Source organism: Lepus europaeus, chromosome 6, assembly GCF_033115175.1.
Source record: "Lepus europaeus isolate LE1 chromosome 6, mLepTim1.pri, whole genome shotgun sequence".
Taxonomy (NCBI): domain Eukaryota; kingdom Metazoa; phylum Chordata; class Mammalia; order Lagomorpha; family Leporidae; genus Lepus; species Lepus europaeus.
The window spans coordinates 104,173,726-104,188,911 of record NC_084832.1 but is presented as its reverse complement, the minus strand read 5'-3'; the positions used below and the strand labels follow the sequence as shown (position 1 = coordinate 104,188,911).

The 15,186-nt window shown below is 51.8% G+C and overlaps 1 protein-coding gene across 4 annotated transcripts in view; it reads right to left on the bottom strand.

Annotated features, from left to right (window-relative positions):
* Positions 1-13,485, bottom strand: part of ETV6 (ETS variant transcription factor 6) — a 272,788-nt gene extending 259,303 nt beyond the window's left edge. For 3 of the 4 annotated variants that reach the window (XM_062194831.1, XM_062194832.1, XM_062194834.1), the window contains exon 1: positions 13,294-13,485. In XM_062194831.1, the coding sequence (XP_062050815.1) occupies positions 13,294-13,326 (33 nt within the window). In that variant the 5' untranslated portion in view covers positions 13,327-13,485. Of the gene's footprint in view, positions 1-769; positions 836-13,293 lie in introns of all 4 variants that reach the window. The other variant, XM_062194833.1, reaches the window with a different exon arrangement.
* Between the last annotated feature and the right edge of the window lie 1,701 nt (positions 13,486-15,186).

Below are 15,186 nucleotides of genomic sequence, written 5' to 3'. Positions count from 1 at the left end.
TTTCCACTTGCTGGTTCACTCCCCAAATGCCCACAATAGCTAGGGGCTGGGCCAAGCCAAAGCCAGGAGCCTGGAACTCAATTCAAGTCTCCCATATGGGTGGTAGGGACCCAAATACCTAAGCCATCACCTGCTGCTTCTCAGGTAGCAGGAAAGGGTAGCGGAGTTAGGACTTGAACTCAGGCACTCTGCTGTGGGAGACAGGTGTCCCAAGCAGTGTCTTAACCACTGTACCAAATGCCCATCTTTCCTCCTTGCATTTTTAAGGCTTTTTTTCTCCCTCTCTGAGGCCTTGTGCCACATATTCCCCAGCAGAGCACACTGCCACGCATCTGGAGATGATAAACAAATATGCTGCTGTCAATGTCAGGGCTCCATGTTCATTTTCTAAGGGTAGGCAGCTCAGTAATGTCAAGGTGCCAGAAAGAGTGGGAGCCTGTGAGATGGATGTACCGCTAGGTGCCCTACTTGGGACGTAACCTAACACCTGGGTCCCCTTGCCCATGTCCCTGCCCGTCTGGATGAAAGTTAAAGATGCCTTACAGCATGCTGAAAAGACGAGAGGATCATCACTCCAGTGGGGCTGCACTCGCCAACATTCTCCCCAGAGGCCATCATGTTCCAAAGTGGGGTCTGACCTACAGCTAACTTCTGCAGGTAGAGAACTCCTAACACACAGTCCAGCCAGTAGCCCAGAGCCTGAGAGGTTCAACAAAGCCCGACACAGCATTGAGAACGGCAGCCTGTTTCGGAGGGAAAACGCTCTTACCTTTCCAACGAGTGCTTTCCAACTTTCCCTCCTTGCATCTCATCCTGAAGTATCAGAGTCAGCAGACTAAGGGAAGGAGCAAACGGCACAAAGTCAAACAAGGAGCTGGCGGCCTGCCAGGGGACGGGAGCTGCGCTCAGCCAAATCAGGTCACTCATGCCTCAAAGTCGGGGAGAAGAGATTTACCCATGCTGGGGAATCGCTTCCTCAGATCTGATTCCCAAGTGACCACTCTCTAGCAGGTGCACCTCATTGAGTACAAAGACCAGACTCAAGGGCGCCAAGTCAGAGTGGTCCCTGAACAGATGTCCCCAACCACCACGGGCCACTGGTGTCACTCAAGGCCCGTGAGTCAGAAGAATCGCGGGTCTCAACAACACAGCGCACTAGTCACGGGCACTCACGACATGGATATTTCAAATCTCCTAGATCATGAGCCAAAGGGAGGAGACAGCAGCTATGAAAGGCACCAGGGGTCCAATCCTTCAACCCTGCGGCAGGGACTCGGGCACAAACACACAAAGCCACCCATAGAGAAAACTCACTTAAAAAAAATGTTTATAGGCCGGCGCCGCGGCTCAGTAGGCTAATCCTCCGCCTTGCGGCGCTGGCACACCAGGTTCTAGTCCCGGTCGGGGCACCGATCCTGTCCCGGTTGCCCCTCTTCCAGGCCAGCTCTCTGCTGTGGCCAGGGAGTGCAGTGGAGGATGGCCCAGGTCCTTGGGCCCTGCACCCGCATGGGAGACCAGGAGAAGCACCTGGCTCCTGCCATCGGAACAGCGCGGTGCGCCGGCTGCAACGCGCCTACCGCGGCAGCCATTGGAGGGTGAACCAACGGCAAGAAAGGAAGACCTTTCTCTCTGTCTCTCTCTCTCACTGTCCACTCTGCCTGTCAAAAATAAAAATAAATAAATAAATAAAAATGTTTATGAGAGGGGAGAGGGGAGAGGGGAGGGGGGAGGAAGGGAGGAGGGAGGGAGAGAGAGAGACTATGAGAGAGAGAGAGAGACGATGAGAGAGAGACTATGAGAGCATGCCCATATACTGGTTCACTCTCCAAGTGCTGGCAACAGCCCCTGGCTGAGACCAAAGCCTGGAGTAGAACTCAACCCAGGTCTCCCAGCTGGGTGGCAGGAACCCTGACACTCAGGCCACTCCCGTCTCCCACAGTGCACACAAGCAGGAAACTGGAACAGAGAGAAGAGCCAGGACTCCAATCTAGGCACTCTGATAAGAGATGCAAGCATCCAACCCAGTGGCCCAATGTCCACCCCAGGGAGACACAGCTCCCACCTGTCCTTCTGTGTGCTCAGCCTGTGATCACAAATCAATACAGGAAAACAATGAGAGGGCCACGTGGGTGAGCCAGGAGACACCGCAACACGGTTTGCTCTGGATGCAGTGGGGGGAGATGGTCAGGGGCAGTGTGGGAAAGGCCAGGGGTCTAGAAAAAAACGCAATCAGCAAGGAACCAGGACTGGAAGAAGTTCCCCTCCCCAGCCTAAGCTCCTCACAACAGTTCAGAGAGAAGCTTCAAGGACGCCTGTCTGCCTCTCACAGATGTCCTCACTGTACTTCCTCTGGCCAGGCCAGGGTGGATCTACCTGTCCAAGTGTTAATCACTGGACTTGACACCATGCTAATTCTCAGTCGTCTCCTGACCCTGATTCTTCGTTAGCGACCCCAGCCCTCTGTGGGGCCACACCTGCAGGGAAGTGGGCAGCCCACAGCCTCCCTCTCCTCTCGCGGCAGGGCCAGACCTTCAGCCGCCATACTGAGACTCACACTTTCACCAGGGAACAAGAGGAAGTGTTTGGGGAAACAGGTGACTTCGGAGACAAGCAGGCTGTTTTCTGGGAGTTGATCTTCTCATTGCAAGACTGATTTCTATCTGCAGCTCATTTCTTCCAGGAAATACTTTACAGTCAGCATCTCATCTTGGGTTCCTGCTGCCTCACGTAGGGCGACGTGAGTGAAGCAAGGCTTACTGACCTCATCAGAAAGACAGGCACAGGAAGATAAAGTTACACAGCCTGTCGGAACCTCCTGGAGAGGGTGCAAGGTAGCTGAGAGCTCAGGAGCTCTCATCTGTGGCTTGCAGAAGTGCGGGGCAAACAGTGGGTCTCCAAACCTCAGCTCTCCTTTAGTTTTTTAAGATTGTATTTGTTTTCATTTTATTTGAAAGAGAGAGATCTTCCATCCAGTGGTGCCTGCAACAGTTAGGACTAGACCAGGCAAAGCCAGGATCTCCCAACCCAGATCTCCCAGGGGTGGCGGGGACCCAAGTACTTAAGACATCATCTGCTGCCTCCAAGAAGCTGGAATCCAGAGCAGAGCTCGGCCTTGAACTCAGGCACTCTGTGGGATGCGGGCATCCCAAGCAGTATCTTAACCACTATGCTGAACACCTGCCCCCAAAGCTCAGCTCATTCTTCAACAGTGTGAAGTTGGCCACACCTATTTCATGGGAAAGGAACACTAGACAACGAACATACTATTTGGATCACCATTCCTCAAGGAGGGTCATTTTCCAGTCTGCATTTCATCTCATTTAACATGTATTTACATGGGGTCTTTTAAGAAGTTCGTGGAAAATGCACATTATAAGGAAATCATCATGAATTTCAAAAAAAAAATTTCTGCACCAAAATAAACTTGTCTTTTTAAAAATTCTATTTTCCACAAACTTTTTGACATCCTCTCACACAAAAGAAGATTCAAGAACGCATTTTAAGTACCCACCAAAAAGAACACAGCTGCAGCAGAGAGATCCTTCAGCCGCTCAGCATCTAAGAAAAATTCTGAAAGATTCCCACATGCCCCAAAGTAACAAATTTGGCTTTTTCCCCACTCCTCTGTATAATTAAACTCCCATGAAGGGCCATCTACTCCCTGCTCTTGAAACGGGAAATTCACCACCCCACGGCAAACAGTGTCTGTTCTGTGGTCAGACATGGAATGGGCTGTTAAACAAAAGCAGACTCAAGAATTGATGCTCTCTTTCAAGTCTCACCCCAGTGGCAAATAAGAAGCAACTGTATGAACAAGCAGCCCCCTGAATACATTCGGATACTTGAGAGCTGAGTAATAACGCAAGTTAGAGTTACTGTACAGTACTCCCAGACTTGGGTTTTTTTTTTTCCCCTTTTCTTTCATCTCTGGAAACCTATTCAGAACCATATCAGTTATTTCCTTCAAAACTCTGCTGTAAGATGCAAAAGGCATTTGTTACGATCATGTAGCTGCAGTTGGCGCATGGTTCCTGTTGTTGAGTCTTGTGCTTGATTAAAGTGAAAACGGGAGCTTTTCTGAGCACCCGGTGACCCCAGCTGTGTGAACACCTCCGAGGGATAGAGAGACAGAGCACTATGCTGGTGGGCAGTCACCTCGAGAGGCCTGGATCATAGCAGGTCATAACCACTGAGCCACTGTGTGAGCTTCAGCAAGACCATTAACATCTCCAGCTCCACATTCTCAATCGCATAAGGGGACTCCAAAAAGTTCATGGAAACATGGAATTAAAAGACAAGCTCATTTTGGTGCAAAGCCATTTGGTGAGCCACGCATGGTTTTTCAACAAACCCATTTTACATGAGCTTGCTGAAGACACAATTTCAAAATTTTTTTGCTATACCCTCGTACAGTGCAGGCACAGGACTAGAGAAAGTCTAGTCCCTTCTGGATCCACCTGCTGTGGAGAAGATTCAAAGCCACAGAAGGATTTTTTTTCCCCCTCAACAGTAGAAGGTGTGGTATTAGGCAATTTACATATCCCAACAACTCTGAGACATGAATTTTTATGACCACTTCAGGTGCGTTAACAAGCTCATGATTAAGTCACTTGAACAAGTTCATGTTCAAGAACCAAGATTCGGGAGTGTGTCTGCTCCAGCATCTGGGCTCCTCTCCAAGGAGCACTGCACAATACAGCAGGGAGTGGACCCCTCTTCTCAGAAACTTACAATCCCCTTAAGGGAAGTGAGCTCTATGGGTAAGAACCAAAGAACAACTTAACAATGATAAAACTCAACTCAAATTCTAAAGCAGCGGTGACTGGAAACACGCTGGAGCGCCACCTACATACCTGAACACACTCGCGCAGGGCACTCACACCAGCAGGGCAACACACCCTTTCTAGGTCATTCAGGAAATGAGGTGTTTTCCATTTGTCTGATACCCCCATACAAAGGGAAAATACCTGGAGGAGTACAGAAGGCCTCGGGAGCATGCAGAGGTACTGGCTAAGTGTTCTGAGTCTGCACTGGGGAGGAAAGCATTGTGGGAACCAGAATTGTGGCACAGTGAGTTTAGTCACCACTTGCAATGACAGCACCCCCTACTGAGTGAAGTTCAAGTTTCAGCTGCTCCACTTCCGATCCAGCTCCCCACTAATGCACTTGAGGATGCAGTGAATGATAGCACAAATACTTGGGCCCCTGCTATCCATGTGGAAGACCAGGATGGAGTTCCTGGTTACTGGCTTCAGCCTGGCCAGCTCCAGCCATTTAAAGAGTGAATCAGAAGATGGAAGATCTCTCTCCATCTCTGTCTCTCTGTGTGTCTCTCTGTCACTCTGCCATTCAAATAAATTTTTAAAAATAACTTTTTAAAGTATTTTTCCTAAATCATCCATCCAGATGTCTGAAGCTTAACTTAAAACCTAACACAGGGGCCAGCATTGTGGCACAGAAGGTAAAGCCACCACCTGTGATGCCAGCAATCATAAAGACATTGGTTCACATCCCAGCTGCTCCATTTCCAATCCAGCTTCCTGCTAATGGCCTGGGGAAGACAGCAGAAGGTGGCCCAAATCCTTGGGCCCCTGTACCCACATGGGAGACCCAGATGAAGCTCTTGGTTCCTGGCCTCTGCCTGGCTCAGCTCTGGCTGTTGCAGCCATCTGGGGAGTGAACCTGTGCATGGAAGATCTGTCTTTTCTTCTGTAGCTCTTTTAAATAAATCTTTTAAAAAAATTTATGCCAGTTGTTTCTGAACATCTATCTAAAATACACTGCATTCTTTCTCATTTTTTAAATCTCCTAATTCAAACTTGAACTTGGAAGCCATAATTATGAGCACTAATACTTAGTCTGTAGGGCCACACAAAAGGGTTTAACCCTATACCCAGGAGTCCTAGTGAGGAAGCTAAGCTCTCAGAAGTCTTGCGTGCTTTTTATCCAGCTTCCTCTCCCATGGGGTCGGAGGAATGTGGACCCAGCACAGAGCCCCAGGTCTGACTGGCAAGGCCACAGTCAAGCAGCGCCATCTCAGCCAGGCCATTTCCACGCTGCAGACCCAGTTTCCCAGTCTGTTTCATGGAAATCTGCATCATGCTCCCTAACTCCCCTTCTGTTACCTCCACGACCTCCTTGCTCTCTCTACTTCCTCCCCTACATCTGCTCTGAAAATCTTCTTCATTAAAGCTGTTCAAATTCAGAAATTTATGAAGTCAGATGGTCAAAATTCTCTCTTCATTCGAGTAAATTAGAAAAAGGCCAGTATGGTCAGGCTATTATGAGAGAAGGGAAGAGGGAAAAAAAAAGTCTATTCCTTTGATGGGGGAAGTGGGGTGGGATCAGGAAACAGCAGAAAGACTTCAAATAGATTCCCAGAAATCATACAAACAGTATTAAAGATGTGCATGAGGGCTGGTTCAAGGAGATGAAAAGCTATTATGTTCTCTGATTGAACACTTTAAAGAGGAAAGAAGTTGGGCAAGAAGAGACTGGACAGGGAGTGATGCCGGCAAAGTCAGCATCTGTCCCTGAGGCTGGACACAACCTCGAAGACTTCCAACCACGTAATGAAGGCGCAATTAGGCACGGAGAGAAAGGAGAAAAGCAGAGCAGGAAAAGAAAGGCTTCTCAGAAAAAGATGAAGGGCCCCAAATGAAAGCTACCAAGAGGCACGACATCACTAGTGAGAGAACACTAAGGGCTGACAGGAAACATGGAAGACTCTGGAATGGGCATTTAGCCTAGTGGTTAAGACCCCTGCCTCCCACAGCAGAGCGCCTGTGTTAATACCCAGGTCGGCTTCCAACTCCAGCATCCCACTCATGTGTACATTCAGGGGCAGTGGTAATGGCTCAGCTGGTTGAGTTCCACCCACAGGGGAGACCCGGACCGAGCACACAGCCCCCCGCCCAGCCCCAGCCAGCCACTGTGACCATCTGAGAAATCAACTTGTGGATGGAAGTGCTCTCTCTTCCTCTCTTCTTTCTAAAAATAAATAAGTGATGGTGGAGGTGATGACAGAGGAAGAGGAGGGGAAGGAAGAGAGGAACAGGCCTGGTGAAGAGTAAGCCATTGCACAACTGTAAACCGTCCTGGTTGTGGGTCAGAGTTGTGGCACAGCAGGTTAAGCCAGTGTCCACGAACAGTTCCCGGCTGCCCCATTTACAGGCTAATGTGCCAGGGAAAGAAGCATAAGATGGCCCAAGTACTTCGGCCCTGACACACAATGTGAGAGACCCAAATGGAGTTCCTGGCTCCTGGCTTAGGCCTGGCCCAACCCCAGTGGTTGCAGCCATTTGGGGAGTGAACCAGCAGATGGGATCTCGATCCCTCTCTCTATCTCCCTATCTCCCTATCTCCCTATCTCTCTCTCTCTCTCTCTCTCTCTCTTTCCCCTTCTCACTCTCCAAACAAAGAGAAAAAAACACTATCCTGGTTGTTATAGGAACAATGATCACGCAAACAGCAGACACTTAAAATTACATAGAAAGTCACCAAAACACAAGGTCCACAGTTTCCCATAGGCACAGCCCACAGGACCGAGTGACCCATCACGCTCCTGTGGGAACCCACACTCCACGTGGGGCGACACCCACCTTCCCCAGGCCTCTCTCATTCATCCTCAGGGAATTCCTGATCTTTTAGACCAACACTGGGCTGAATTAACAAATAATTTATTTGTGGTGGTGTTAACAGTTTCCCGCACCTGGTGGCACTCATGTCGACCCAATAGATGACGTGGAGCACAAGTCAATCCTGCCTATTCATCGAGGCTCATCCTCAGAGGTCCCAGCAAGAAACACTTTATTAGACTACTTCTTGTCCGCCCCAAATATCAATAAAAATGTGTGTGATTTAATAGGCTATAATTCTAACTTCTCCCTAATTTCATCTAGTCTTTCCTCCCCCAAATACTAGGTTTGGCAATGAGCAGTGTAAGCTGGGTCCCTTGTGGCGTGGGAACCCTGAGTAAATGCACACTGGTCCTATTCAACACACACACCCAGAGAATAGTTTGCTGCACACATCCCACAACCAACACAGCAGGGCCAGACTCTGCCCAAGAATAAGCTCCAGGGCTTTCTCTGAAGTAGGGCTCACAGAAACACACATGATGCCAGTAGGCGCCGCACCCTAGGGGGCTTCTATTGACACTGGTTCACTCAGCTGGGACATCTCCACCCAAGGGCACATTTTAAGTCTCGGTAATAAGGAGCAGGCATGTAGTCCGGTGGTTAAGATGCCCACTTTCCACGTCAGGATGCCTGGTTTCGCATCCCAGCTCTGGCTCCTGACTCCAGCTCCCCACCAGTGCAAAGTTTGGGAGAGAGTACTGTTGGGTCAAGTAGTTAGGTGCTTGCCAAACACGCGGTAACCAGGGATTGGGCTTCAGCCCTAGCCCTACCCAGCCACTGCAAGCATTTGGGGAGTAAACCAGAGTTTTACTCTCTGATAAATTTATTAGAGTTTCTCTCTAATAAATAATTTTTTAAAAGAATTAAAACTTGGTAATGAAAAGGAAGTGCTTGCCAAGCTACTCCCAGCAACTGCTGCCTCTCCCTTTCCTTCATAGGAGAAATGCAGCGCCACTCAGATGAACAGATTTGTCTTAGTTCTGCTGCTCCCACTTGATGCACCTGCCCTGAAGAGGATACTTCCCATAAATGGCCGCTCTCCGGGTAGTTCCCAGAGAGCTGGCAACCTGTGGTGTTTGCAACAGAGGTCCCTACAAAGAAATGAGAGAGGAAATAAGTTTGGATGACCCTGAATAAGAGCCCATGGCCAACTCAAGGATTGCTCTGGGGGTGCCTGACAGCAGCCACTAGTACCTTCAATCCAAAGCAGACCACAAGACTGCAAAGGGTGGCCCACATACCAGAATGCCTGGGTTTTGAAATTTTTTTGCACCCAACTGAACTAAGCCTTTAATTCCATTTTGCAAGAACTTTTCGAAGTGCCCTCTGGTAAGTCCATCAGGCCCTTCTTCCCTCATCCCCTACCTCCCACGACTTCCTCTTCTCACACCTGACGGTCACCACCCAATGCGCCCATACACACCACCTTCCCTGGTGTTTATCTCTGTGCCCTCAGACCTGGTGGCTCATGATTAAAATGGACCAGGTGAGGAAGTGCCAGGGAGGGTGAAGTCTACTGTTTCAAATTTCCTTGGCGTTTACTAGGAACACAGCACAAAGCCACAGAATGTGGTGGCCTGAGACCCAGTGTGCCTGTACTGCTCCAAACCCGGTTCACGCATCCATGGGCTGAAGCAATCCACTGACACTCCCCTCTACAAAAATAGGCGTTTGGCCCAGGTGATCCTTAAGGTCTCTCAACTCCAAATGGCCAAAAAGGCCCACATTCCACCATCAGAGAAACCGAGGGTCCCTTCAAGGCCTGCTCATTGGAACCTTTCCAAGCAAGGCCTCAAGCCTCTTCATTGCATCCTTTGCTCGATTCCTTTGTTTACTTAGACACAAGAGCAGTTTTTGAGAATTTTGTCCACATAATAAAGCATTCTATTAATAACTTTTGGACAGGAGTGGACATGTGGCCACAGCAGTTAAGTCGCTGCTTGGGACACCACATCCCTTATCAGAGTGCCTGAGTTTGGGTCCTGGCTCCACTTAGGATCCCAGCTTCCTGCTAATATGGATCCTGGAAGGCAGCAGTGAGGACTCAAGGAGTTGGCTCCCCGGCACCCACATGGGAGATCCAAATTGGGTTCCAAGCTCCTGGCTTCAGCCTGGCCCAGCCTTGGCTGTTGTGGGCATTTGGATAATGAATTACAGATAGGAGATCTCTCTGACTGTCTCCCTCTGCCTTTCAAATACAATGAAAATAATAATTTTTGAAGTAACAATTTTGAACAGACATGCAGGAAAAGCTTTGCCCCCGTGAGGCAGCAGGCTGGCCCTATTACTCATGCAAGCAAGTGGAGGAAGGCGTCGTCACCCTGAGGTTACACATGGACAGAGAGAGGAAAGAGTGCTCACGTCCTCCCACACCTCCCTTCTCAATCAGCAAACATTACAGAGAAACATTTCTGTGCCAGCTGCCAAGCTGCATACTAGGACAGCAAGATAATCATCACTAAACCCAAGGGGCTCAGAGTCCAGCAGGAGAGCTCGGAGAGTCTCCTAGTTAGTAACAAAATACAGAGAGCGAGAGAGAGAGATTGCATTCAGCAATGAAAGCCGACCAATAAGGAGAGCAGGGAGAGAGGGGACCAGGACATCATGTGACTAGCTTTTGTATTCTGGGCAGCCCTGGCCCACTAAAGCGCTGTGCCAAGCCTTACAAAGGACTGTATCTGTTGGGCCATAACCACTTTCCACTGCAACTTGGCTGAACTTAAAACTGAACAGGTGACTTGAAGGTGAAGGCCGATGATGGAAAAGACAGCCTCTTCCTCCTTCCTGTGACCAGCCATCAGCTGCGCAGTCCTGAGACACACACTGGATGTTTTACACCGAGAGACGGTCTGTCCTGGCCTTCAAGCAACCCGAATGCTCAGGAATTCAAGCACCTAAACTCTCCCGACGAGGGCCACGACACACAGCGGGGCAGCCCAGTGCACAGACACAATCAGCTCCACTAGTCTGAGTGACCCTGTGCTCCTCAACCTCTCTCCTCCAGTCAAAAAGTGTGGGTTTGACACTCACCTCCCTGGGTGAAAGAAAGATGCTTATAAAATGCAAAAGAAAGATAAAAGGCCTGATCAGGCACTCCCTGTCAATCACAGCCACATACGTGATCTTTGCAAAGGTGTCACCCACCGACCGGTTCAGACACTCTGGCCTTGGCAACTTCACCCAAACAGGACCCTACTCCCTTCCAGGAGAATGGACAGGACACGGCTGAGAAGTAAACAAAGTACTTCCCTTTGCGGCTGCCTCTGGTCAGGCCCTCAGAGCTGCATCTCTCCAGTGCTAAGGAATTTACTGCTTGCTGCTCACCAGCTGCTTATAAGGCAGGCGAGGAGAGGGGGAGAGAAACCTCTCCACGTGCACAGGGAGCCTTCCTGGTGGCTTGTCTTCAGCACACGGATTCATCAGCCCATCCCTGGAGCACTGACATGGGTCCTCCACCCCACTGCGAAGTCTGGTTTACTGCACCCTGGAATTAGCCCTTCTAGAAGCAAGCAACTTGCTTGTGGGTCCCAGTAGGTACAGCATTCGCTGTACCACATCCCAAGAACTACATCAAACGAGCAGCCGTCCCCAGAATGTTTTCAGAAGACCTGCAATAATCCCGGTTCTTGGAACACTGTAAATCAAACCATCTCCATGGCGAGACACTCTTCACAGACAAGCACCTAAATGGACACATACGTGGTCTCAGCAAAGACCCACACACTGGATCCATACAGCACAAGCCGAAGAGTGGTACTTCCATGACTGCTAAAGAACGTTCCATCTATTTTAATTACACAGAAGTACACAGCGATGAAAAGAGACACCCAAAAAGAACTGAGAGTATAAGCCATAAGGGAAAAAATTACCTTATGCAAATCACAGTTGCAATTTTCATGTCGCATTTAAGAAACTGCTTTGTTTGGGTTTGGTTCTATATGTGTGGGTATGGAAAGGGAATGTGTACTCCTTTTCCACTAGAATATGATGAAACAATCCACTCTGAACAGAAGAGACCCAATCTCTTAAGAGGAGGTGTCAAGAAAAGCTACAGAAAGGCTTGTTTCTCTTTTCAGCCTAAAGTTACGGCCCAGGAGTTGGTCCAGATTTTCCTGGTGTCAGGTTTATCGCCATCAAGCTAAATACAATTTGCTGATCTAATACCCTATTATTTAGTTACCTCTGTTTTTGTTATGAAGTGTCAAATAAATTAGATTATCTATACCGCAGGATTTTCCTGAACTCGATGGAGAATCTAATTTATACCACAAAAGAAACTGGCTTTGAAGTATCAAAGAACCCCACATTCTTTACTGTGGCACCCCCTCCACACCCACGGACGGGCTGCCAGTCCCAGGTACTCACAAGCACAGAAGCTCAGATGTTCCACTGGGCATTTTCATGAGGCAAAAACAAAGAAACCCAACCTACCTTTTGGGTTCACATTAACCCTACTTTGGAAATCTCTCCTGATAAGCAAACACAAAAAACTAAATATGGAGATCGAGTAAGCAAGGATCATAAAATACCACCTTCCCCTCTCCACAGATCCCAACTGAAAAGTGGGGAGAAAAAGTCAGGCACAGGGACAGGTCTTCCTGACTCCCCAGAGAAGAAGACAGGTGGTCAGCCCACGGCTTCTGCAGTGTCCATCCCACACACACCCACTACAGAGGCCAGGCCAGCAGCCGCAGGAGCAGCCCCTCCATGAAGCAAAAAGCCTAACACCTGGGCACTGCCGGGACCCGGGAAGTGCGAGCACAAGACAAGCAGCGAGGGGGAGAGGAACCACTCACCCTGCCTCCCAACGGTAGCAAACTTTACAACAACTTTCTAGAAGCGACAAACCGCGGTAGGCACCACTGCCTTGACAGCTACAACACGCACAACCACTCAGACACCAAGGGCCGCCGCGTTTGCTAACGTCCACTCTCCTGCAAAACGCAGCCAGGGAGCCGTGCACTGTCACGGAAGGTCATTCTGCCTGGTCGTTTACCGCTTTCTCCTGGTGCACCACAGGAGTTTTCTACTTGGGGGATTGCTCAACTTTCATATGCATTGGAGTAAAATAACTATTCAGCAACTTGATTCACCTTGGTTTTTTAAAAAATTCATTGTGCAATGCCCAGGAAAAGCTGACACCAAGACAGACTCTCCCACCGCGCTTGCAATTACAATCAGAGGGGAGAAAATCCTCTATGATCCGACAGACCCAGGGAATCCTTTAAAAAAAAAAAAAAAGATCCTACCCGAATAGGGGCCGGAGAACTTTTTTTTTCCCCCCTTAAGGAGACCACCCCTCGGGAAGAAAAGTTACATCTCATTGCAATCACATGTGGGGTGTAGGAATAGGGGCAGGTTTTTTTTGTTGTCTTTTTTTTTTTTTTCCTCTTAAGCGCACTAATTACAGGGGGTGTTTTACAGCGATGGGAGCACCCAGGGTTCCACCTGAGCGACCGTGACGGGCATTTCATTGTCAAAAAGAGAAGGGCTAGAGCCGGGGCCGGGGGCCGGCCGGGGCTCGGCAGCAAGGTTACGCTAAGGGGACGGCGGCCGCCGCCGCCGCCGAGCCGCATCCCCTGCCCTTCGCGCCTGCCCCGGCCGCTGCCGCGCGAGGTCCGCGACCCGGAGAGGGAGGGGAGCGGGGCTTTACCTTAATGCTACACTGAGCAGGAGTCTCAGACATGTCTCACAGCGGGGGAGAGCAGCAAGTTCGCAGTGTTTTTCCACTTTCCTTGCCTCTCCCCGACCCCGAACGGCTCCTCGGCCCGCCGGACGCGGTCATTTAAGAAGTTTCTTCCAGCATCTCGCCCCCTCAGCAGCCGCCCCGGGGGTCTTGCGAGCGCGCGCGGCGGCGGCGGGCGCGGCGCGGCGCGGCGCGGCGGGGCGGGGCGGGCGCCGGCCGAGCGGCGCGGGGCGCGGGGCGCGCGGGGGCGTGGGAGCCGGGCCGAGCGCGGCCGCGGGGTCTGCAGGGCGCGGCGCGGCGACCCGGGGCGCAGCAGCCGGCCGGCCTCGCGTCTCTCCTCCCACCCGCGGCCGGCGCCCCCGCCCCCCGCCCCGGCCGCCGCTCCCCGCTCGCCGCTCGCGCCCTCGAATGTTTTCCTTCCTGGAAGAGAGAAACTGAAAGGCAGAACTGAGAAAGCGCTTTGCTCATTGATCTTGAGAGTTTCAGGGCAGAAACTGACGTGAATTCCCAGCACAGAGCTCTGCCTCTTAAAGGAGCCACCAGGAAATACGGGCTCGGGTTACAGCCCCGCATCGCGCCGGCGGGGGAGGGGCGCCGCGGGGGCGCGCGGCGCGGACCCCCGCCCCCGGCTCCGGGCCGCCCCGCGCCGCGCGGGCCCCGCTCGCCCGCTCGCTCGCCGGACGCCGTCCCGCGGGGGTCTCCAGACGCCCCCCGAGCGGGCTTTCTGCCACCGCGCCTGCCTCGCCCGGCTCCGTCCCGCAGACGCAGGGAAGCGAACGCGCAAGGTTTATTTATTTTTTTTTTTAAGGGAAAAAAAAAAAAAAAAAAGACACCGTTTCCCCCCTCACACACCCAGCGCAGCGGCCAGGAGCCTAACGCTCCGTGAGGGGACGTTCCGGTCCGAAGGCGGAATCCGAAGGAGGAAATGCAACAATAGCCTTTGTTCTGCTGCAGGACCGCGGCCGCTTTAAGAGAAGCCACCAGGAAATGGGGGATCGGGTTACAGCTGCGCCCGGGCCGGGGAGCCGAGCGCCCGCGCGCGACGCCTCACACAAAGCGCGGCCGCCGCGGCCCGCGACGCGGGGCCACGCCAGCTGGGCGCCCCCGACCCGCTAGGCTGAGGAGGACGCCGCGGGCGCTTCCCCGGCCGGCCACCGGGGCGGCCGCCTCGCCTCGCTGACCCTTCTCCCTCCCCGTGTGGACAGGCACTGCCCGTTTAAAGACGCTGCGGCCGCCGGCCCACCGGCCGAGGCGACGCGGCTACCCCGGGGGCGGGGGCGCGGGTGTCCGGGAGCCGCGGGGAGCCGGCGGGCTCGGGTCCCGGGGCCGCCGCGCCGGGGTCGTCGTCGCCGACGGCGGCCTGGGCAGGCTGGGGACCCCGTCGCGAGGAGGCTTCCGAGGGACTCTGTGTCTGCGTGCACGCCGTGTGTCCCCTGCCCGCTGCCCTTCAGCCTCCCACACTGTGTGTAAATGCGTGCAGACCCCCGTGGATACTTCGGTTCACGCATTCATCAACACGCGCCGAACTAGAATTTATGAAAGGGTGGGGGAGAGACCTGTTGCCATAAAGGAGAAGCGGGGCTCTGTAACCTGGAAGTCCGAGTCTTGGCCACACCTGGCCACCTGCTCCTGCCCCTTCCCAAGGTTCTGTCTACCTTGCTCCTCCTCCTGTTTGCAGACAGAGGACCTGCTGTCCCGGGGCTGGGTGAAGTCCCATAAACCACTTGCTTATCAAAATGATCTCCAAGCTTCTGTGACCTGGGGAGGGGACGCAGTACCTATCTAATATGACTCTCCTATTAAAGGAGAAAACATAAACAGTAATCAATCCTGCCTGCTCCCCAGGGGATGCCTCAGACC